Source organism: Furipterus horrens, unplaced genomic scaffold (assembly GCF_987537825.1).
Source record: "Furipterus horrens unplaced genomic scaffold, mFurHor1.1.pri manual_scaffold_3, whole genome shotgun sequence".
In the NCBI taxonomy this organism is placed as follows: domain Eukaryota; kingdom Metazoa; phylum Chordata; class Mammalia; order Chiroptera; family Furipteridae; genus Furipterus; species Furipterus horrens.
In genome coordinates, this window is record NW_028327173.1 from 31,036,605 (window position 1) to 31,060,904 (window position 24,300).

The following is a 24,300-nucleotide window of genomic DNA, read 5'->3' on the forward strand; positions in this document are numbered from 1 at the left end:
ATAATAGGTGTCAGAGGAGTAGCTATTTTATTCTTAGATGTGTTCACTATATTATATAACATAACCATAATTTATAAATCTGTACCCTGTATGTGAAATTAAATGTCTATTTGACACACCTGAATATTCTGACATGTATAATAACAAAATATTAAAAGGTTTTGATCCTGAAAATAGAGGTAATTTTTATTATTTTTTAAAAGGTTCTTACCTACTGCATACAGGTACTTTCTTGCTTTCTTCCGAGGTCGAACCTTAGATGTCTGCAGAAAACTACAAAACTTGTTCTCTTTGGGAGATCTGCACACCTCACAGTACTCTTTCAAAAGTGTTTGCAATGCAACACGAAGATTAAAATCAGATACTCCTAAAGCAATGTTTTAAAAGATAAGGTTTAACCAACTTATAAATAATTATGAAAAGACATGCTTACATAAGATAAAACACATTTAACAATCAAAAACAAACAAACAAAACAAACACATCATCAAGCCCTAGTCAGGTAGCTCATTGGTTAGAGCATCATCCAAATATGCCAAGGTTGTGGGATCAATCCCCTTTCAGGACACACACAAGAACCAACCAAAAGCCCTGATGGGTGTGGCTCACTTGGTTGAGTGTCATCCAGCAAAGCAAAAGGTTGCCAGTTTCTTCTGGGTTAGGGCATGTGCCTGGGTTATAGGCCAGGTCCCCAGTTGGGGGCATGTGAGGGGCAAACACACATTGATGTTTCTCTCCCTTTCTCCCTCCCTTCCCTCTCCCTAAAAATAAATAAATAAATAAAAATCTTTAAAAAAAAAACCTATTTTATACTATGGTGAAAAGTATTTTCAAAGTTTAGAATCTAATGATTCAAAGGCTACTTAGGAGTTATGATATCATATCAATATAAAATTTATTTTATAATGAGGGCTTGCAAGATTTGTTGAGTTTAGGTTTTGGTTTTAGCACATGCATTTCCCTCAAATGTTAGATTTTGCCAAGTTTTTATTTTCTATTTTTTAACAATAATAATAGGCTTTAATTAATTTCTATTAATTAATTTTTTATTTGCGATGGGGAGGGAGAAAGGGAGGGAAACATCAACGTGGGAGAGAAACGTCAATTGGTTGCCTTTTATACCAGGAACCAAATCCCCAATCTAGGCATGTGCCCTGGCACCCAACCAAGTGAGCCACATGGGCCAGGGCTTTGCTGACTTTTTGAAAGATGCCTGGCTGGTGTGGCTCAGTTGTTTGGAATGTTATCCTGGGCACTGGAAGTTTGCAGATTCAATTCCCCTTAAGAGCATCTACCTAGGTTGCAGGTTCAGTCCCTGGTTGGGGTGTCTGCAGGAGGCAACCCATCAATGTTTCTCTCACATGGTTGTTTCTCTCTCTCTCTCCCTCCCTTTTTCTCTCTTTCTCTGGAATCAATTTTTAAAAAAGTAACCAGGAAATCTTACACTGTAATAATTAGTACTGCCAAAAACAGCAGTATTTCAGCTGTCAGTAATTTTATTTTATTATTTGTTTATTTATTTTAAAAGATTTTATGTATTTATTTTCAGAGAGAGGGAAAAGGAGGGAGAAAGAGAGGGAGAGAAACATCAATGTGTGGTTGCCTCTAGCATACCCCCAACTGGGCACCTGGCCTGCAACCCAGGCGTGTGCCCTGACTGGGAATCGAACTGGTGACCCTTTGGTTCACAGGCCGGTGCTCAGTCCACTTAGCCACACCAACTAGGGCTCAGTCAGTAATTTTATATAACTCTCATCTCCATTAGTATTTAATCTCAAGAAAGGTACATAAGAGTTTTATCAAAATAACAGGTAGATATATGGAACTACTACGGTTTACCAACAAAAACAAAAGTGTATCATGGCATACAGTAACCATTCAATAAATGTCTGCTATTGAACGGAAAAATAAAAACACTAACACATTTCAAACAGAGAAAAAGCCACTGTATAATTAATTGACTAGTCTGATTTGCAACAACAAAAAATTACCTTCTATATACTTTAAAAGCCTCTGAGGAGGTAATAAAGGGAATCGAATTGGGTCCAGCACTTCCACTACATATTTTTTTCTCTTTCCCAGATCTTTGAGAATCCATTGCATTGCAGCTAAGAAGACCTGGTATTCATCCTCAATGCTAAGCTCTTCACTTCGCAAAATTCTGATCAACTGATCTTTTGTAAGTGCCAGGAACTCTTCCCCACTCTGAACCTCCAAGAAATGGACATGAATGTAGTTTTCTGTGAATTCCAAAAGATCGTGGCAGGCAATTTGCTCAGAGAACTGAAAGATCCCAATGCAGTTCAGTGGATCAATTTGTCCCTTCAGAAATTCACAGCAAAGATTAACAACTTCAGTCAACTGTAGCATGTCTGCTGCGACAATCAACTCCTGGACATTATTCACACTTATGTTCACTATGCCTAGGGAAACAGGAAGACAAAATAACAGTTACATTAAAATAAAAACAAACATTTGGCTTATATTCAGAAAAGTATATATTTGATTCCACTGATTGCTAAGTAAAAAGCAACAAAGGATTTCTAGGAAGGGCATAAAACTTAAATGATAATGATACCTAACATTTATGGAACACTTACAATGAAGCAGACACAGCATTAATTGCTTTATACATTCATTTAAGCCTGACTACAACCCCATATAGTAGGTGTTTTTTTCCTTATTTTTGTATTAAGAAAACAGAATCAGAAAGTTTAAGTAACTTGTGCCCAAGTCACATAGTTAAGTGAGTTGAGGTTAGGGACTGACACCAAAGTCCATGCTTTTAACATAAGGCTATATGTGTCTACCAAATATTTACTTAGGCACTCGGAAAGTTAAGACAGGGTTCCCATCTTCAATTATGATAAAGTGCCATACAAATGTTAATTTTAATATTATATATAACCAAGAGTCTATATCATAGGAGAAGTTATTAATACTTCACATTTAAGTAACTATTATATACCACTTTCTTTCCAGAGGGCTTCACTTTCACATATTTACATAATGACTTTGGAACAACAACATAAAGACTTTGGAATATCAGTCAATTATATTTAGAAGGAAAAAAGAAACCACTGTTAATTCTCCTTCCTAATAGGGATAAACTCTCCATTCAATTTTGTACTTTCCCTTCATCCCTTTCATTACCATCACTCTACTACATTATTTGCCTAAAATTTGTACTCCCAATTAGATTTATAAAGTCTGTTGGGGTGAGGCTTTCCCTTTCCTTACCCAATGCCTAGCCCACACTAGGTGCTCAAAAAACTTGTTTTGAATGAATGAATGGCCAAAGAAATTATGGTGAGAGGAAGGATATGACTTATTGAATGCAAACAGAGGGTTTTCCAAAAGTATAATAAGTCAGTCCACCATGGGAGTAAATAGTAGTGGCTTCAGGGAAAACTGAGATAAGACTTACTTGAATAAAATGAGAATTCACCACAAACTTGGAGAAGATAAGATCATGGGCTGTGATCTAAGGGGGCTCAATGGCTACTACTGGATAAAACCAAAAGTTACTTCAGAGTAATAAAAAGAACGTCCTTTAATTTAATAAGGTTATATAGATTACAAAACTTATTTTTAAATTTACAAGTATTAAAATTTATCGCATTTAATCTTCACAGGAATTATAAAGTGCTACTATCCCCACTTTACAATAAGGAAAATGAAGCTCTCACAAACTCATTTCTATTTTGTAAATAATCTGCATTACCTAGAAACCTCTGTGAAGGCAGAGGCCATGACTATCTTGTCTACTTCATATCCCTAGTGCCTAGCTCAAAAAGTATTCATAAATATCTATTGAAAGAATGAATGAATAATTGACTAAAGTTAAATAAAATGCCTTGTATCAAATAGCTAACTAGTGGCAGAGCTAGATCACAAACCAAGGTTGTTTGATTAGAAATGAAGTGCATAAAAATCTAAGGTGAGAAATATCTGTTAAGACCTATTATAATTGTGAATGGTTAATAAAGAATACATAGGTAAGTGTAAAGGAAAGATCAACAGAATATTAGGTTTTGCTGTCCCCACAGCCCCCCAAAATGAAATGCTATTACAATGAACTCAAAGAACACGTTTCTTTTTTAAAACTAATTGTATTGAACACTGCAAAGTTCCTTGACCAATAAATACCCAAAATTCATTTTCTTTTCATTTTTACTGATAGAACCTTGATTTTGCTATGCGTGGCAATTGTGTCCAGCTGAAAATGAATTTCTTAGCCTCCCTTTGCTGACAAAAGTTATTTTTGACTGAGGTTGGCCAACAGGATATAGGTAGCAGTTATGGGGTAGGGTTGCCAGAAAAGCTTAAAAAGATTATAGATTCAGCTGGCAGACTCTTTTGGCTTTCCCTCTTTCTTCTTCCACTGGCTGGAGTTCAGTGAGCATGACATTAGAGCCTATGAGCTATATAGATGGTGGAGCAAAATGCTGGAAGAATAATGGGACATTAATGACATCATGAAGCCACCATACCAGCCTTGGAATTACTACGGATTCATTTTTGTGGGGGGAAAAAACCCTCCTATCTTGTTAAGCCACTTTATATCTTTTACTAGCAGCCAAACACTGTTCTTAGCTGTTATACCACTTTTAGCCTTAAATGTCAACATTGTACTATGTTATTTCCCCTAGATATGCTCAGTAGCTTTTACTTCTCTGGGTTTTACCACTTTTTATTTCTTTGAAGGAAGTGCTAATCACTAGCAATATGACAACGATGCCATGAACATTCTCTTTCACAACATATCTCTTCTTGCTACTATCAGACAACAGAGGCAGAATAGACAGCTTGTGGTATTTCTTTTGTTTTTATGCAGTGCAACACTAATTCCATTGGATTAATGTGTGAATTTCTACTTTGCAAATATGAGAAGCAGCGGTATTTATGAAGCAGCTCACACAAGTCATTTAGAAATGTGAGATCAAGAACCTCTCATGTTAATTTGTACATTAGCCAATAGGCAGAGGTATACTGTTTTCAGTAGATAAAAGTCATTTTTACAATCCTCCAATTAAAAATTTTCTGAAATTTTCCAAAACAGCACAAAGAAAATGCATTAAATAAGCAACACTTTATTAGAACACATAATTATCTCCTTTAAGGAGAGCATGATGTATTCTCAAAACTAGACCAAACAGTTTTTGTTTTCAATTTTTTCCCTGATTTTAAGAGTAACGTGTATTCACTACAGAAAAAACTTTAAGGCAGAAAAGTACAAAAATGAATATAAAAATCAATTTTCCCATATACACATACTACTAACAGTTTATTATATTTCTTTCAAATATTTTTCCATGTGTATTTATTTATGTTACACATCATATAAGATTATACTTTAAATACAGTTCCCTGTGGATTTTCTATATCATTAAAACTCTTCAAAAACATTTTAAAAGTAAAAGTTTTGATTAAAATAATACATGTTGATTATAAACATTTTGAAGAAATAAAAAAGAACAGAAAAAAAAGGGAAAAATAAAAATCTTCCATATCCCATTACCCAGAGGTAAAAAACCCTGGTCTTTTTCCTGTGCACAAATACACACAAATGGCCCTGACTGGTGTGGCCCAGTGGGTTGGGCATCGTCCTACAAATTGAGGGGTCACAGGTTCAGTTTCCCATCAGGGCACATGCCTGTGTTGCAGGCCAGGCCGCATCTTGAAGGTTTGCAGGAGACAACCTCAGAAGAGAGGGAGGAAGAAAAGGAGAGAAACATCAAAATTATTTCTTTTTAGAGGGGAAGGAAAGGAGAAAGAGAGGGAGAGAAACATAGATTGGTTGCCTCCTGCACCCCCAACTGAGGGCCTGGCCCACAACCTAGGCATGTGTCCTGCTGGGGAATCAACCATCAACCTTTTGGTTTGCGGGATGATGCCCAACCCACTGATCCACACCTGTCAGGCCCACACACAAATGATTTCTTTAAAACAAAACTGAGATGGTATTTATATCCATATTTTGTTCATTTAATAGATTGTAAACATTTTTCCATGATAGTATATATTTAAATCATTTGTGAGATCTAAAAAATAGTTCATTATATATACATGTATCATAATTTATTTAACTATATAACCTACTGAGGGACAATTAGACTGTATTCAATTATATACTATTATAAATAATGTTACTATAAACATCCTGGTACATAAATGTTTGCCTGTATCACTAATTAGTTCCTTAGGATTCCTAGAAAAGAAATACAGAGTGTCAAAAGGCATGAATTTTTCAAAGACTCATAATAACATATTGTCAAATTACTTTCCATATAAGTAAGATCAATTTATATTTCAGTAGCAGTACATGAGTGATTACATCATTCTCCACTTAAAGCTACAGGCTCACTTAACATACCTGTGTAAATGAAATCTAGAAGTATTTGAAATATTCCAGCTTCAATTCCTAGAATCTGTACAACATCTTTTGAGGATTCTTTCATTCCTCCAGTGAACAAAGCTGCAAAGTAAGGACTACTGGCAGCCAAAACCAGTCGATGAACTTTAAAAGTTTCCATCCCAACTTGTAGTTGCACATCACAGAAGTGCTGTCCATTCCTCATTTTATTGATCTGGGCCAAGATGAGCTGGGCATGTTTATCTGATGAAAAAGAACTATCACCAGTCTTGGGACAGCCCTCATTAGCCATGATGATGATAAATTAATTTAAAGGACTGCTGCCCATAATCTGGTTCTACCCTGAAAAACAAAACAGCAAGAGACCAAACAACATATTTTTGTGTTTAACATGTTTTCTACTCATATATATATATATATATATGAGAAACACCCCTATCCTCAACGATCTTACAATCTACTTAGGGACATAAAACACACATAAAACAAATAAGGACTAAACTGTGTGGTACCATTTCTAGGGTTTCAGAGAAGGTAATAAGTAATGGGGTCTGAAATAACTGGAGGACACTTTACAAAGGAAATGGGACCTGAACTGGATACTGAAAGATAAAAACTATGAGCAGAGGGTATCAGCCCTTTTGGGTGCAGTAAAGAAAATAAGGAAAGACCCAAAGACAGAAAGCTTTTCTACACTGCAGTAAGGAAGCACACATTACAGCCAGAATGAACTTTCAAAAAGCAATTGTAATCAGGGCAACTGCTTAGAATCCTTCAGTTTGTACACTTCCCTTAGCACACAAAGCCCTATCTACCTATCCAGCCTATTTCCTATACGCCTTTTTGAACTTAATACTCCAACAAAACCTAACAATTTGTAGTTCTCTCAAAGTGACTCTTTCATGGCACCCTTCCCACCTTTTCCTTCTGGATCTCTGTTATAATTCAAGACTGTTCAAATATAATTTCCTTCAAGAACTCTTCCCTGTTCCTCTCTCCTCTGGGTTTGGTGCTCACCTTAAGCTTACCTGTTTTACAGTCTATATCACACTGTATTTGTCAGACACGCTTATCACCCTACTCTTCTCTCTTCTCTGAAGTTCCTTGAAAGACAGCCCCTTAAATGCATGGAATATCTTTCATGGATATAGCACAAGAATCTAACATACATTAGGTTTTCAAGCGTTTGTAAAATGAATGAGTACAATGAGAAATAACAATAGCTTAGGCGTCTTTGTTTAAGTCTGATAGCTTTTCCACACATTATGCCAACTGAAATTCGCACAATAATTAATAGGCTGGAAGAAAAGATAATGTTATTCAAAATGAGAGAGAAGGAAGCAAGCCCAGCTTCCAAAGGACAGTGTTAGTATAATGAGAATCACAGATATAATGCAAGTTACTTAATGAATAAAGGAACCATGTGATTCAGGAATATAAGAGATAAGGAGATAAAGCACAGGGGAAATCTAAGATGACTAAGGTTTTGTAATTTAGGCATCAAGGAGAATTGGTAATAAGACTGAAAGGAATCATGTGGGCTGATGTTAGAAAAAAGTGGTTGAGTTTATTGCATTCAAACTTACCAAAGTAAAAATAACTAAGCTGATTATCATGATTATCTAGGAATTTATTGAGAAATTTTAGAAGTTGTAAGGTGGCTGCTAAAACTTCACGCAAGTATCCGCAGAATGTCAATATAACTGTGTACATTTAACTGGCATATAAATCTCTGCATAGAAATTTGACCTGCAGATATTATTAAATATGACCTGGCTATCAGGCTTTATTCTGTTCTAGATTTCTTCCTGTCAGCAGATTTTGGCCTTCGGTAGTTTAATTACAAGGTACCCTCAAGGCATCGGGCCCAGTCACTGGGCTAAAACACTGCCTCCAGCTACCAAAAAGAGGTCAACGAGTAGCCATCCACTGTGGTAGCAGACGGCAGAAATCGTCATTTGTTATCACGCTTCTTAGAAACTACTGATAACATCCCACTACCAGTAGCGTACTTAATTCCAAAAGGCACCCGTGGTGTGGCTGTATTTCCACACGGAAATATCCTAACTCCGGGACATTGCAGAGGTGTAAGAGACCAGCATCAAGAGACTCAAACTTGAAAGGCAGATTATTAGGAAACGGTGGAGCAGCCCAGAGGAAGTAAAAAAAGACCTACGTTTGGTGGCCTTGAAGAGCATGAAAGCTCCTTCAGCAAAGAGTGTCAGAAAGAATCCCAAGACAAACAAGCGTCAAAACAAACAAAACCAGTAAGCTTTCTGTGCTTGATTTCAAGGCTGAACCTGGAGAGTTCCTTTAAGCTGCTGCAACGCTGAAGGGGATAAACATTCCAGCACTATCTAAGGCGGGGAAGGAGGGGAAGGTCTGGGGATAGCAGACTGGCGGGGGCGGGGGGGGCGATGGGCCTTCGGATTCCTGAGTGGAGGCGGGAAGCGGGCCGGATCAGGCACAGCTCCCGTGAGGACGACAACAGATCGACTAGCAGAGGTATGCCTCAGCGGCAGAAGGAAACCGGTTTCAGAGGCTCCTTTTCCTCCTCCTCGGGTGTCCCGAGAGCCGGAGGGAGCCCTGGAGGAAATTTCCAACCCCGTCATAAACGCACCCGAATGCAGGCCCTTCTTACCCGCCGCTTCCCCTTCCCGCCGGCGCCCGCTCAGGCTCTGCGCGCACAGTCGCGACCAGCACCGGCACGGAGGGGGCGGGGGAGAGGTGGCGGAGGTGATGAGGCGGGGGTGACTGGGCAGTGAGGTGGGCCGAGGGATGGAGGTGACGCGAGGCCTGGTGAGGGGTGCCTCCCGCGCTGCCCTGGCCGTGGGCAGGTCTGCGCGTGCGCAGTGCTCTTCTGCTCGCGGGTAGAGCCGCCTCCGCTGGTAGAGACGCCTCTGCTGGTCACGCTGCTACCGCCTAAAGCTAATGCTTGATTACCCTGGACCATAAACCGTCCAGCTGCAAGCGGAGTGCCTGCATATGGGCCTGTCCGGCTCGCTGTTTTCATTGCACTGACGCCCTCTGCATTCGTGTGGCGTCCAAGGCAGCCAGCGAACCTCAGTGCCAAGGAAAGACAGAGAACATCCGGCAAGACGCTTCTAATCTTTTTTTTTTTTAACTTTTTAAAAATTTAAATAAAATGGACATATAACATTAGTTTCAGGTGTACAATGTAATGATGTGATATTTATAGGTTCTTCCTATTCTTTACCAGATCCCAGCCCTATGAATGGATGTCTATGTTGAGGGAAGGGAATATTCAAAACGTCCAGTTCCTTTCCCCATAGAACCTCATATTGTCACGTTAGTGGCTTTCAAACTTTTTGAGCCCAGCCCACAGTGAACAAAAACATTCTACATCAAACCCAATAATACCACATATGTGTGTATAGAAATGAATATAGCAGAAACAAAAACTTCACAAAACGTTTTTTTAATTTCGTTTTTCAATTATTCATACTCAATATTATTTTATATTAGTTTTAGGTATACAGCATAGTGGTTAGACAATCATGTACTTTAACAAAGTGGTCCTTGGGTGATATTTCAAGAACCCACCTGGTATTGCACATAGATATAAACTATTATTGATTATATTCACTGAACTTTATACTTAACTACAGCAATAAACTAAATTTCTTTTTTTTAAAGGTTTTATTTATTTTTAGAGAGAGGGGAAGGAAAGGAGAAAGAGAGGGAGAGAAACACTGATGTATGATACATTGATTGCACACCCCCAACTGGGGACTGGCCTCCTACTCAGGCATGGGCCCTGACCAGACTTGAACCAGCAACCTCCTGGTTCTCAAACCAGCGTTCAACCACTGAGCCACACCAGCCATGGCAATACACTAAATTTATATTTCCTCTTTTTGGTTGCATTACAAAAAAATGCTAGAAAGGAACCCATTGTCAGGAAAAATTGTCAAAGACTTGGAAATTAGCAAAAGAGATTGCTGGGTGCCCTTTCAGTGTAAGACTGGGCATTGTCTAGCAGAAGCTGGAAGAATTTGAATCTATAGGGACCTCTGACTTTCTATTGACTAAGCCATTTTACAAGAAAATTGATATTTAAAATAATTTTTGTCCACTCTGTAGAAAAGATACCCCAAAACACTACATTATATTGACCTATGGGATAGTAAACCACTTTTGCCTTTCTTAGCAAATTCATTTCAACATGTCTGATTCTTACACATTCGTACAACATTCTTGTAACATTTTCTGGTTCCCTCATTAATTAATAAGAGAAATACTGTTTTTGACAAGTTTATTTTATAGTTCTATGAGAGTCATGATTTTACCTTTCAGAAAAGAATACTTTAGCACCACTAAGACTAATTTCACAATTTATGATTGGATCGTATCCAGCAATTTGGAAACCAGTGCTTTAGAATGTATACCTAGGAGCAGAATTGCTGAAACATACTGTATATGCATCTTCAATTTCACTAAAAATATACCTCTTTTCCAAACTCTTTGTTCCAATTTACATTTCTACCAGCAGTAAATGAGAGTTCCCTTACTCCACATCCTTTCCAACACTTAATATCACCAGATGTTTCCATTTTATATAACCTGGTAAGTGTAAAATGGTATTTCATTTTAAAAAATAATTTACATTTTGTTTAGTAATGATATCAGGTAGTAAAAAGATGTTTATAAGATGCTATGGACTGAATTGTGTTCCCTCAAATTTGTATGTTGAAGCCCTACCTCCCAGTGTGATAGTGTCTGGAGTTGGGGAGGAAATTATGGTTTGATGAGTTAGTAAGGATGGGGCCTTCATGGTGGGATTAGTGCCCTTATAAGAAGAGACACCTGACTTTTCATGAAGATGGCCCCAAAAGAGAGGAAGAAAGCCTTTGTCCATCCCAAAGCCTAAGTGAAAGCAAAGGCTTTGAAGGTAAAGAAAGCAGTGTTCAAAGTCGTCCACAGCCACACCAAAAATGATCCACACATCACCCGCCTTCCAGAGGTTTAAGACACTGAGACAAAAAGGCAGCCTAAATGTCCTCAGAAGAAGGCTCCAGGAGACACAAGCTTAATCACTATGTCATCATCAGGTACCCTCTTACTACCAAGTCAGCCATGAAGAAGAAAGAAGACAACAATACGCTTATGTTCATTGTGGATGTCAAGACCAACAAGCACCAGATCAAACAAGCTGTGAAGAAGCTCTATGACATTGACATGTCCAAGGTCAACACCTTGATCAGGCCTGATAGAGAGAAAAAGGCACTTGTTTGACTGGCTCCTGATTATGATATTTTGGATGTTGTCAAAAACATTGGGATCATTTAAACTGAGTCCAGCTGGTTAATTCTAAAACTATAAATATAAAAATTTTACACTGTAAAAAAATTAAAAGAAACGTCTGAGAGCTTGCTCTCTCTCTCTTTGTCATGTGAGCACACAGGGAAATGATGGCTGTCTACAAACCAAGCGAGAAGCCTCAGAATGAAACCTACCTTGCCAGCACCTTGTTCTTGGACTTCCCAGCTTCTAGAACTGTGAGGAAAAAATTTGTTGTTTAAACAAATCAGTCTATGTTATTTTGTTAGCTGACTAAATACATACCCAATTAAATTTCTTTTTCTGTAAAATGGCTATTCATGTCTTTTGGCCATTTTTCTATTGAATTTTAAATGTCTTATTGATTCTTAGGTTTTTAATTTATATATATTGCCAATATTTTCTTCCAATTTGTGGTTCATCTAAATCTTTTGCTTAATGTCTCTTTTGATGAACAAAAGTTCATAATTTTACCAATTTATCAGCCTATTATATTTTCCATTTTTGATATGTAGCCTAAGAAATTCTTCCCCTCCCCAATGTATAAAGATACTATCTTATATTTTCTTCTGAAAGTGTTATATTTTCTCCTTTCACATTTAATTTCTGTCTTTGTTTTTCTGTATGTATAACCAATTGTCACACTATTTATTGAGTAGTTCATATTTCCCCACTGATCTGTAATGCTAAGTCTCTCCTATATTATGTTTCCTTTTGGGCTGGGATCAATTGTGTATTCAGTTCCTTTGATCTATACATCCATGCACCACTGTTTTAATTACTATAGTTTTGTTATAACTCTTGATATCTGGTGGGACAAGTTTCCCCATCTTGTTCTTCTTCAGCAGTGTCTTGGCTATTCCTGGTACTCTTCCATATAGATTTTAGAACCAGCCTGTTAAATTTCACACACACATACACACAGTAGGGGGTTCTGTTAGAATTGCAATAAAGTCATATGACAATTAGGAGAGAATTAACATTTTATACCATTGAATATTCTTATCCATTAACAAAATTAAATTTTATAAAATTTTAGTGTTTTATGGTTTTATCCATAATGGTCTTCTATATATTTTATTACATTTATATCCTGGCCAGTATGGCTCAGTTGGGTGGAGTGTCATACTGTAAACTGAAAGGTTGCCGGTTCGATCCCGGATCAGGGCATATATCTAGGTTGCGGGTTTGATCCCCAGTTGGGGCGCATATGGGAGGCAACCAATCAATGTTTCTCTCTGTTTCTCTCTCTCCTTTCCTTTCTGTCTAAAAGCAATGATAAAATGTCCTTGGGTGAGGACAATTAAAAAGAAATCCATTCCTGAGTACTCTTATCTTTGTGCTGTTGTAAATTATATCTTTTAAAGAATTACACTTTGTGTTTGTTGGGTACAGAAATGAAGTTCACTTCTGTATATTGATTTTATAGACAACAACTTTGCTTAATGCCCTCACTAATTTAAAAAATTACAGTTTTAAAATTTTTTTTCTGTGTGAACAAGTGTATCATCTGCATATATGCCAGTTTTGTCTCTTTCAAAACCTGATACCTTATATTTCACTTTCTTTTGTTTTACATGGCTGGCTAAGATTTCTGGTATAAGGTTGATTTCAGAAGCACTATAGTGTAGGAATCAATGTATAGACTTTGGAGCCAAATTCCTAAGTCCAAAACCTGGTTCTGCCACTCTGAGACCTTGAGCAAGCTGTTTAACTTTTCTCATAACTCATATTTTTTAAGTTAAACTATGTCTAATTATTGTACATCATTTAGTTGTAGAGTGAAATTTGTTAATATATGTAAAAGACTTAGACAGTACCTGGTAACTATTAGCGCTTTTAAATAATAAAACAATTATATCAAGTATCCTTCTACAGTTTCTGATTTTAAAGAACTGACTTTGGCTTTGTTGATCTTTTCAATTACATCTTTGTTTCCTACTTCATTAGTTTCAGCTCTAATATTTGTTATTTCCTTATTTTAGTTATTATTGAATTTATTTTTTTCAGTTTAAGTTTTCCAGTTGCTTAGTTCCTGACTTTTCAGCCTTACTTCTTTTAAGATATAGGTTTAAATTTACCTTATAAGTATTGCTTATAATGTAAACATGAATAGTACCCCTGGGAGTTAAACAAACAAAATAGCCCTGGCCCTATTGGTTGTGGTTAGCAGTAGAGATAGAGCTGACTGGGAAACATAATTAAATTGCCTGGACAGTAGGGGTTAAAAGCTCAAGCTCTGGAATCAGAATGCCTGAGTTGAACATTCAGATTGTCTCTTACTAGCTGTGACTTTTGGCTAGTTATCTGTGCTTTAGTTTCTTCATTGGTAAAATGAAATGAATATCTACTTTATGGTGGTTTATAAGCATTAAATGAGTTAATGCATATAAAATATACCATTTTCAGAAATGAACATTAGCTATATTTTCTTAATTGTTTTGCCTTCATTGGTTGAAATTAAGTGACCAAGATTTTTCTTCAACGGTGCTTTGCAACCTGCCTGAATATGGAAAAACAAACATTTGGATTGATCCAGAGTTCCAGTTATGGTTTGGCTGTATAGGTACCACAAAATGAAAGAGGGTCAAAGACCTTGAGGATTTTATGACAGTGGTTGAATGGACTAAAAGAGTTATTCTCAAAAGCCCCAGAGAACTTGTTCAGTGGAGCATGCCAGCATGCTTGAAGCTCCAGATAAGTCTGTGACTTAGGTCTACTGTTTGCTAAGATTCTTTTGCCACCTTTTCTATTTTTACTGAGATTAACTGAGGAAGGAATAGAAAGGAGACATGATAGTGAATTTCATTATTGACTCTTTCAACCAATATTTAATGAGTGTCAGCAATGTGCCAGGCACTTTAGATCATGGTCGTGGTGGTGGACAAAAAATGTTTCTGCTCTTGTAGGTTTACATTCTAGTTGAGGAAGCAGAAAATAAGCAAATCAATAAATGTATCATATATTGGAGGATGATAGTGTTATGAAGAATAATGAAGAAGGATAAGGGAACAAAGTGACATATTCGGGGAGAGGGTGTTGTTCTTGACAACAGTGTCAGCAAAAGACGTTCTAAGAAAATGACACTTAACTGGAGGCCTGAATGGAGAGAGTGAGCCATGTAGAGCATTCTAGGCAGATAGGAAAGTAAATGCAAAGGTCCTATTTTGAGAGTATGCTTAGGATGTTTAAGGAACAGCAAAGAATCCTTCATTACTGAAGAAACAACAGTAGATTGTTTCAAGAAGATTCAAGATATGAAGGCAGACAGGTAGCTAGAAGTAGTAGCATATAGTGTCTTGTATACATAAGAAAGGCTTTGGCTTTTGAGTGAAATAGCTATTCTTTTGCATGTGTTTTGTTGTATTTTTTTTTTTTTTTGAATGATAAATTGTGCTTACGCATTTCAGCATGTAAAAATCCAGTCAGGTTGTCTGAGATCACAGTCTTTTGAGTCCTTAAATAATTACATGTGCCCTAGAGATCAGATTGTTGAGCAGTCAGACAGTGGAGGGTCTCTAGGGCCAGTTCTTCTGTCTGGCCTAGGCATTCTTCTCCCCTGTCTAGACCTCTCACCTTTTCCTCATGTTGGTAGTAAACTTCAGTCCTATGTCATTTGTGTCTCCAGGTAACCCTGAGAAACCAGGACAGAGAAATTTGGTCAGTAACTCAGCAAACAAGTTGCAAGGCTAGGTGGATATGGTCATTGTGAGATGTGGAATTCTAGTAGTCCTAAGTGGTGGCCTGTTCCAGGATATAACCTTGGAAGTAGATGGTGGATAAGAAACAGGCATGACTTACCTGCTATTGACAAATGTTTAAAACTAACATAACATTAAAAAAATTTTAAGTATATTTTATTGATTATGCTCTTGCAATTGTCCCAATTTCTTTTCCCTTTGCTCCCCTCTGCCCAGTACTCCCCTTCCCTCTAGCAATGCCACTGCCCTTAGTTCATGTCCATGGGTCATGCATATAAGGTCTTTGGCTCTCCCTTTCCTATATTATTCTTAACTTCACTGTGTCTATTTTGTACCTACCAATCATGCTTCTTAGTCCCTGCACCATTTCTCCTTCTGCCCCCTCCCAGCTGATAACCCTCCAAATGATCCCCATACCTATGATTCTGTTCCTATTCTGGTTATTTGCTTGGTTTATTTTTGTTTTTATTTTTTTAGGTTCTGTTGTTGATAGTTGTTTGTCATTTTACAGTTCATAGTCTTGATCTTTTCCTTAAATAAGTCCCTTTAACATTTCATATAATAAGGGGTCGGTGAGGATGAACTTCTTTAGCTTTACTTTGTCTGGGAAGCACTTTATCTGCCCTTCCATTCTAAATGATAACTTTGCTGGATAGAGTAATCTTGGTTGTAGGTCCTTGCTTTTCATCACTTTGTATACTTCTTGCCTGCAAAGTTTCTTTTGAGAAATCAGCTGATAGTCTTACAGGCAGCCCTTTGTAGGTAACTCTCTTCTCTTTCTGCTTTTAATATTTTCTCTTTTTCTTTAACCTTTGGCATTTTAATTATCATGTGCCTTGGTGTGGTCCTCTTTGGGTCTAAGGTTGTTTGGGACTCTCTGCTTCCTGGACTTGTATGGCTATTTCCTTTGCCAAATTTGGGAAGTTTTCCTTCATTATTTTTTCACATGAGTTTTCAATTTCTTGCTCTTCCTCTTCTCATTCTGGTATCCCTATGATTCAGATGTTGGTACGGTTAAAGTTGTCCCAGAAGTTCCTAAGCCTCTCCCTGTTTTCTTTTTTTTTCAATTATTTTTTCCTCATTTTGTACTGGTTGACTATTTATTTCTTCCTTATGTTCCAAATCATTGATTTGGACCCCAGTTTCCTTCCCTTCACTATTGGCTTCATGTGGATTTCCCTTTGTTTCACTTAGTGTAGCCTTCACTTCTTCCCTTATACATTTGCCATACTCAAGCATATCTGTCAAGTCTGTGAGCATCTTTATCACCAGTGTTTTGAACTCTGTGTCTGTTAGGTTGGCTATCTCCTCGTCACTCAGGTCTTCCACTGGAACCTTGGTCTGTTCCCTCTTTTGGGCCATACTTCTCTGTTTCCTCAACTTGGAAGCCTCCTGTGATTGCCTCTGTATCTTAGGTAGAGCTGTCGAACCTGCTACATTGTAAGGGGCAGAGCCTTAGTTATTCGTCAGTGTGGGGTAACCTGTTTCACTGCATTGTGGAGCTGTATGTGGGGGAGGGGTCTGAGAGGGAACAATCCCACTTGCTCAGCACTCTCCCCCTTTCTAGACACTTCTTCCACCTCCTGTATGGGACTGGCACCTCTTTAAATGTTGCCCTGGCCATGGTTCCCAGGGTGGGTGGGTTTGCGTATGTTCTGGAACTGCAGGGGCCCTCTCAACAAACAGACTCTGCTGAGAGACCAGCAGTTTCTATCTCCACCCCAGCCCCTACTGGTTTTCAGCAATGAAGTAATGAGGCTTTATTTTCCCCAGCGCTGGAACTGTGAGCTGTGCAGTCTGGTCTGGTGCTGGGAGCACTCCCCTGGTGTCTCTCCTGACTTTTTAAAATGTGTGACTGTGCTTTCTGCTGGTCAGCCACAGCCACTTCACCACCGCCACTCTGTGTCTTCTGTGCCCAGGTTCCGCCCTTTCTACCTGTCTGGATGAGTATTTCTTCTTTATATCTTTGTTTGTTGGACTTTCATGCAGCTCAATTTTCTGGAACTTCTGGTTGTCTCCAGTTTTGAGGTAGTTGTATTCCTTCTTAGTTGTGGAGGGAGACAGAGTGTGTCTACCTACGCCTTCATCTTGGCTGGAAGTCTGTAACAAAAACATTTTTTAAAGACAAGTTTATTGAGGTATTATTTATATACAGTAAAATTCACCCTTTTTGAATGTACAGTTCTGAGTTTTGACAAATGTATTGTTCAGGTTATCCTTAAGCAGATGACCAATATGAAATCAAACATTCAAGGATTTTTTTTTTTTAGAGCAACACTAGTAATAGAAATGAGGAGGGAGCCGGTAAAGGCTGCAAGAGCTATCCAGTCACAATGCAAGCCTGATCCAAGTGAAAAAGAGAAGAAAAAAAAGTTGCTAGGAAGTCTAAGGAAAGAACAATAAGCAAGGCCTTTGGGAGTCTGAGCTTAAGTTGATCTTTTTAGAACCTTTCACTTGGTACCTGCCTTAGCCCTTTGAGTGCCATGTGTAATTGCTAAAAGTTGTGTGAGAAATGCCACACTCTTTTGCTGAGAAATGCAGAGTTTATGAAAAATGTCTATAAAAATATTATCTACAATAATTTGCTGAAAATTTCATGACAGATAGTAAATACACTCTTCTTTTGTAAGCAATGTTCTTTGACACAATTTATCAAAAAACTTATTGCATCAAAATTATTTTATTATAATTATTTTAGAAAAATAAATTATTTCCTTCAATATGGCTTTTGAAGTATAATATAGAGCATAATATAAAACCCATGATTATAATTTGAAAAAAGCACATAGCAACATCGATAACAAGCAAGAAGTATGCCAAATATTGCATAAACTTTTTTTAAAAATAGAAAACTTCATGACATACAAAAAAAAATGACCACAAACGGCATTCACACTAGAGACATATATCAATAGATATAAACAGTGAAAAAGTTTATAAACAAAATGCTAACACTATACCATGAAGCAATGAAAATGTCCATTAGCAAAAGCTTCCTTATCATGCACACTGCATAGTTTTGATAATTATTGCAAAGATAAATGAAATTAAAGGACCATTTAAAATGTAAGAAAATTATTTCAGAATTAATATGTTAGAATTTGAACAAGCGTAAAAATTGAAAATTTGGATCAACATGAAAAAAAGTTATATCAATATATACTTGAGGTACAAATAGAGAACAAAACAAAATATGAATTATTCCATTGTTATTTACATTTATAGCCATCGAAAAAAGATTTGCTGGGAGCAACGCTGGCACTTTGGGGAAAAATTTTCAGCATCGCTCACAGTGATGTTGGCACTCAAAGGGTTAATATCATTGCTGTGCCCATTCATTGTCTGGGAATAGCCTATTGAAATGTAGCATTGGTTCAAATGTGGTGGCAGATTTCTAGGTCCAGCAATTAGGACCCTTGGTCAGTTATGCTCCCTGTAGTTGAAAGTCTATGAGGCACATTCATGTGTCTATTCCAAGTATGAAGTCATGTAACCTACCACAATCAGGACATAAATTATTTCCATCGATCCATAAACTAACATAACTTTTGAGGAGTTGTTTTTGTTTATTTTTTGTTATATTTTATTGATTATGCTATTAGTTGTCCTGATTTTTACCCTTTTGCCCCCTCTACTCACCACCCCTCACTCCCTTAGGCAATCTCCCCACCATTGCTCATGTCCATGGATCATGCATATAAGTTCTTCTGCTATTCAGTTTCCTATACTCTACTTTACATCCCCATGGCTATTCTGTAACTACCTCTTTGTACTTCTTAATCCCCTCACCTCTTCACCCATTTCCCCACATCCCCCTCCCATCTAGCAACCATCAAAATGCTCTCTGTATCCATGGTTCTGTCTCTGTTCTTCTTGTTTGCTTAGTTTGTTTTCTTAGATTCAATTGTTTATAGATATGTATTTTTTCCATTTTCTTGTTCATAGTTTTGATCTTTTTTTAACAAGTCCCTTTAACATTTCATGTAATAATGGTATGGTGATGATGAACTCCTTTAGTTTTGTTTAAATAATTTATTTATTTGTTTTATTTATTTTATTTTTAGAGAGAGGGGAAAGGAGAAAGAGAGGGAGAGAAACATCACTGTGTGGTTGCCTCTCGCTTGCGCCCCCAACTGGGGACCTGACGTGCAACCTAGTTGTGTGCCCTGACTGGGAATTGAACCAGCAACACTTGGTTCGCAGGCCGACACTCAATCCACTGAGCCACAGCAGCCAGGTGTTTTTGTTTTTGTCTAGGAAGCTCTTTATTGGCTCTTCGAATCTAAATGATAGCTTTGCTGGGTAGAGCAATCTTGGCTGTAAGTCTCATGACTTTGAATGTTTCTTGCCAATCCCTTGTAGCTGGCAAAATTTCTTTTGAAAAATCAGCTGACAGTCATATGGGAACTCCCCTGTAGGTCACTAACTTCTTTTCTCTTGCTGCTTTTAAGAATCTTTCTTTATCTTTAACCTTTAGCATTTTCATTATGATGTGCCTTGCAGTGGGCCTCTTTGTAACTATCTCATTTGGGACTCTCTGTTCTTCCTGGACTTCCACGTCTATTTCCTTCACCAAATTAGAGAAGTTGTCTATCATTATTTTCTCAAACAGATTTCCAATTTCTTGCTCTTTCACTTCTCCTTCTGGCACCCCAATGATGCAAGTTTTGCACCTCTTGAAGTTGTCCCAGAGGCTGCTTATACTGTTTTCATTTTTTTTGGATTCTTATTTTCTTCTCGTTTTTTTTTTTTTTTTTGCTTCCTTATGTTCCAAATCATTGATTTCATTCTCAGCTTCATCCACTCTACTGTGGCTTCCCTATAAATTGTTCTTTATTTAAATTAGTGTATCCTTCGTTTCTGACTGGATCTTTTTTATGCTGTTGAGGTCCTCACTAAGTTCCTTGAACATCCTTATAACCAGTGTCTTGAACTCTGCATCTGATAGATTGCTCATCTCCATTTCCTTTAGCTCTTTTTCTGGAATTTTGATCTGTTCTTTCATTTGGCCATATTTCTTTGTCTCCTCTTTTTGGCAGCCTCCCTGTGTTTGTTTCTATTTATTAAGTAGAGCTGCTTTGACTCTGTGTCTTGGTAGTGTGGCCTAATGTAATAAATGTCCTGTAGGGTCCAGTGGCACACCCTCTCCTATCACCCAATTTGGGTACTCGAGGTGTGCCCTCCTCTTGTAGTTGAGTGTTGGTTGCTGTTGCCAGATCAATGGGAGGGAATTACCCAGGCCAATCAGCTGCAAGTATTGGCTAGAACCACTGACTACCAACCTCTTCCCTCTGTGGAGGATCACCTGTGCAGAGGCAGGGTGGTGGTGCTCCAACATGGTCTGTAGCTATCCACTGGATGCCCTGGCCCTTCTGTTTCCTGGGTGGTGCAGGCCAAGGTCAGCTCCCACCTGTATTTTGTCCGGGGCCACCATGCCTGGGCCGTAAAGCAATCTGAGATGGCTGCTACTCATGCTGAACTTGGAGATTTCCAGGTGAAGGCAAGCTGTGAATCCAGACTGGCTGTGGCTCTGGCTAGGCCTGTGGCTTACTGAGGCCAGCTGTTGCTTGTTTGATAGGATTTAGGAAGTTGTGAAGCATGAGCCAAGACCAGTCATTCATATGGAAAAGTTTGGGAGGGCCTATAAGTTGGGTGGGGTAGAGTCTCTGGGGGATCTCCAAGGTGGGTCAAATAGTGTTAGTCAAGTAATGGAGTCTCAATATAGCACCAGCATAATGGCTCTGTAGGGGAGGGTTTAGAAAAGGGATAATGGCCACTGCTCACCTTGATGCCATATTCTTCAGTTTCTCCCTGTATACCACTGGTGCCTTTCAAGATGCTACCCCAGTGCTAGAGCTCAGAGGAAGTAAGTCTGAGTAGGTGAGTGCATGTGTGGGTTCTTTAAGAGGAACTGCTTAGGGCTCCAGCAGTTTCTTCCACCAACTCAATCCCCACTGGTTTTTGTAGCCAGAAGTTATGGGGACTTATCTTTTTGGCACTGGAAGCCGGGGCTTGGGGGCCTGGTGTGGGTATGAGACTCCTCGCTCCTAAGATATCCCTCTCAAACTTTTATCCACCACTCGTGGGTGAGAGACCAGCCTGTTCTATATCTGCACCCTTCCTATCCATCTGGATGGATGTGGTTTCTTTAATTCTGTTGTTGTCAGACTTCCCTTCAACTCTATTTCTGACAGTTCTGAGTGAAGATTGTTCTACATTTTAGTTGTAATTTTGATGTGGTCGTGCAAAGAGGTGAGCCATAATTTCCCTATTCCACCATCTTGACTGGAAGTAAAGTGGCTTTCTTGGAGGAAGGTGTGCAAAGCATGTCACACATGTCTGAAGCCCTTTAGTCCACTATACTTAACTCAGGGTGAGTAGAAATAGAATTTCCCCCCTTTTAACAACTCTGGGTCCTTTCTGTTCAAGCTATTAGGGCAGAAAAGGAAATCAGTTTTAAAGTGAAGCCCACAGACAGCTCCATACTTCACCAACTCAACCACTCAGTCCAATCAAACTGTTGAGTCTCAGGAGGCGAAGATGCAGATGGGCTTCTTGAGTGATGCCTATATTGTGTAAACAACGACCTAGGTAATGAGGTCATAGTCTTATGACCTATGAAAACAGAAGGAAGAACACACATGTTAATTCACGCAACAACCCACAAACCAGTCTCAGTCCACCAGACTGTTTTTTAAGAAGACATCCTGTTGCACTGCCTTTGCTGGAATGACATTAAACAATAACAATTTGGCAAATCCTTTTTGCCCATAAATTAAACATCTCTGATGATGTCACAAACCCAGTTTAACTTCCAAATGGAAACAAAACTTTAAAGACAGCTGCAATAGACCAATGTCCACCAGTGAGCACTGTGATTTTCCTTATTACATGATTTTTCTCCTTAAGATCACTCTCATTGTCCTCAAAGGGACTGTATTAAGTCCAATTTTAATTTTTGCCTGTCCATTTGCATAAATACAACAAGAGTAACAATCGACCACTTACGATCCTTAAGTTTGCTTTGCTGGAACTCACACAAGGAACCTTTAGAATGAGTGTTAGGTTGCCCTTCAGGGCACAGAAGCCAAGCCACACTCCTGCCATATGGCTTTTCCTGCAGTGTCTATCTTCCTGAAGTCCTTGAGGTTCCTGTCATGTCTTAAGTTTGCTCCTTGCCATCTTTCAGGAAAGCAACCTTTGTTCCTTCCCTGGGAAGACTGCCATGAACCACATGACCAGACAAGTTATCACGCCGTTTATCCAGTGGGCTTTTGTTAGCTTTGAAAGCCAATCTCAGTTCCTCAAGGTTTATTGGTAACAACCAGAGTCCAGTCATGCCCCCTTCAGGCATGACATTCCAGTCAAAGTCTTGGTTAATACAACCACCAATGGCAACTGGTCTTGTTAGTTTTATGCAAAGAAATCTTATGCCATCACTCACTCATTCAGAATGCCAAATTCTGGAGGGATCAAGGAGGGAGAAAAATACAAAGCATGAAGGAAAATCCTTGTCCTTCTAATATCCCCTGAAGTCATATTTCCATGCTTTATCCCTTTTTATTGTTTTCTTTCCCACTTGATGTGAAGTTTTAACTCTTCCTGGGAAACCTCAATTTTTTCCCCAAAACTGAACTTAAGCAAAGTCCAAAGTAAAGACAGAGTTGTAAAATAAGAAAGGGGTCTGGCACTAGCTTTAGAATCTTGTCTCGTTTCCCACCAGTCTCAGTAACTGGTCACACAGGTGACCTCTCCTAGGTCTCAAATGACCCAAAGCCTCACTATTAGAGGCACTCTCTTGCTTACCAGTGTCCACTGGTCTTTGGCAGAGACATGACCTCTCACCACCTGGTCTCATGGCAGAAACATGCTCTCTTGTCCCAAGCCAGATTCCACTTGCACCAAATGACCCTTTCTAAGTCCCAAATAACAAGGGCATTCTCTCCAACCAGTTTTACAGATGACCTCTCCTAGGTCCCAATGGCCAAATAGCACAGACAGAGGATTCATGATAAACCCAAAACAGTAACATTCAAACCATGTCCCCATAAGATCAGAAAATAAGTAAAGAAACCAAGCAAGCAAAGAATAATTGTACCCAAGAATGAGGTTTTCTTTCCTCCAGGTTTAAAATTTTCACAACCTTCCTATATATCTTTATTCATTCAGATTTAGCCATAATTCACTTGTAATTCTTGTTATTTTTCACACTGGGAAGAACCATACTCAAACTCAGTATCTGGCAGCTAAGGTCCTTAACTTTACAAGCACATGAATAAAGTAAAAGAAACATTGTCACCCTGTATTGGGGGTAACTCTTCTTTCCTGGAAGAGGAATTTCAAATCTCCTTCTGGAGTGCAGGTCCAATTTTCCTTTTCAGCATTGACCACAGCAGCACAGTCTGCATTCTCCTCAGACGGTGCCCATTTTATCCGTGTATGATGGATCCAGGGCTTTAAATATTTTTAAGATGCATTGTCAACAGGACGTCATTAAGAACCAGTCCATTGTTCAGTGAGCTGCTTGCTGTTCAGGACCTTGAGTTCTCCAGGTCTTTCATCTGTTTTTGGGTGTGGTTAGTACAAAGGGCACTAAATGCATCTCAGCTATCTATTTCCCTAAGCAGAGTGATTTAAGCTATTTACCCTCTGGTTGGGGAGAAGTGTAAACCATTTACTGTACTCTTAAGTGTCCTCGGTTTAGGGAGGATGGGGTTTTGCGATTTACTAGATGACTGTGGAGTGCTTGGCCAATTAACAATCTGCTTAGTTTCCCTATTCCACTTGTCCTGGATTACTGGCTTGTCTCATATTCATTTATAAAACTGATAAAATGACATGAATAAATCTCAAAAATATTTTTCTGACTAAGCCAGGCAAGAAAGTATGTACTATATGATTCAATTTATACAAAATTCTTGA

General features: G+C 38.4%; 1 protein-coding gene and 1 pseudogene across 3 annotated transcripts in view; one reads left to right on the forward strand and one right to left on the reverse strand.

The window, feature by feature from the left end:
• Positions 1-9,327, reverse strand: part of KLHL27 (kelch like family member 27) — a 29,230-nt gene extending 19,903 nt beyond the window's left edge. The window contains exons 1-4 of one of the 3 annotated variants that reach the window (XM_090269367.1): positions 9,018-9,327; positions 6,377-6,718; positions 1,992-2,423; positions 212-367 (exon numbers count right to left, since the gene is read on the reverse strand). In XM_090269367.1, the coding sequence (XP_090125493.1) occupies positions 212-367; positions 1,992-2,423; positions 6,377-6,668 (880 nt within the window). In that variant the 5' untranslated portion in view covers positions 6,669-6,718; positions 9,018-9,327. Of the gene's footprint in view, positions 1-211; positions 368-1,991; positions 2,424-6,376; positions 6,719-8,996 lie in introns of all 3 variants that reach the window. The other 2 variants (XM_090269365.1, XM_090269366.1) reach the window with 2 other exon arrangements.
• Positions 9,328-11,064: 1,737 nt separating this feature from the next.
• On the forward strand, positions 11,065-11,951 carry LOC150014819 (large ribosomal subunit protein uL23 pseudogene; annotated as a pseudogene).
• The last annotated feature ends 12,349 nt before the right edge of the window (positions 11,952-24,300 follow it).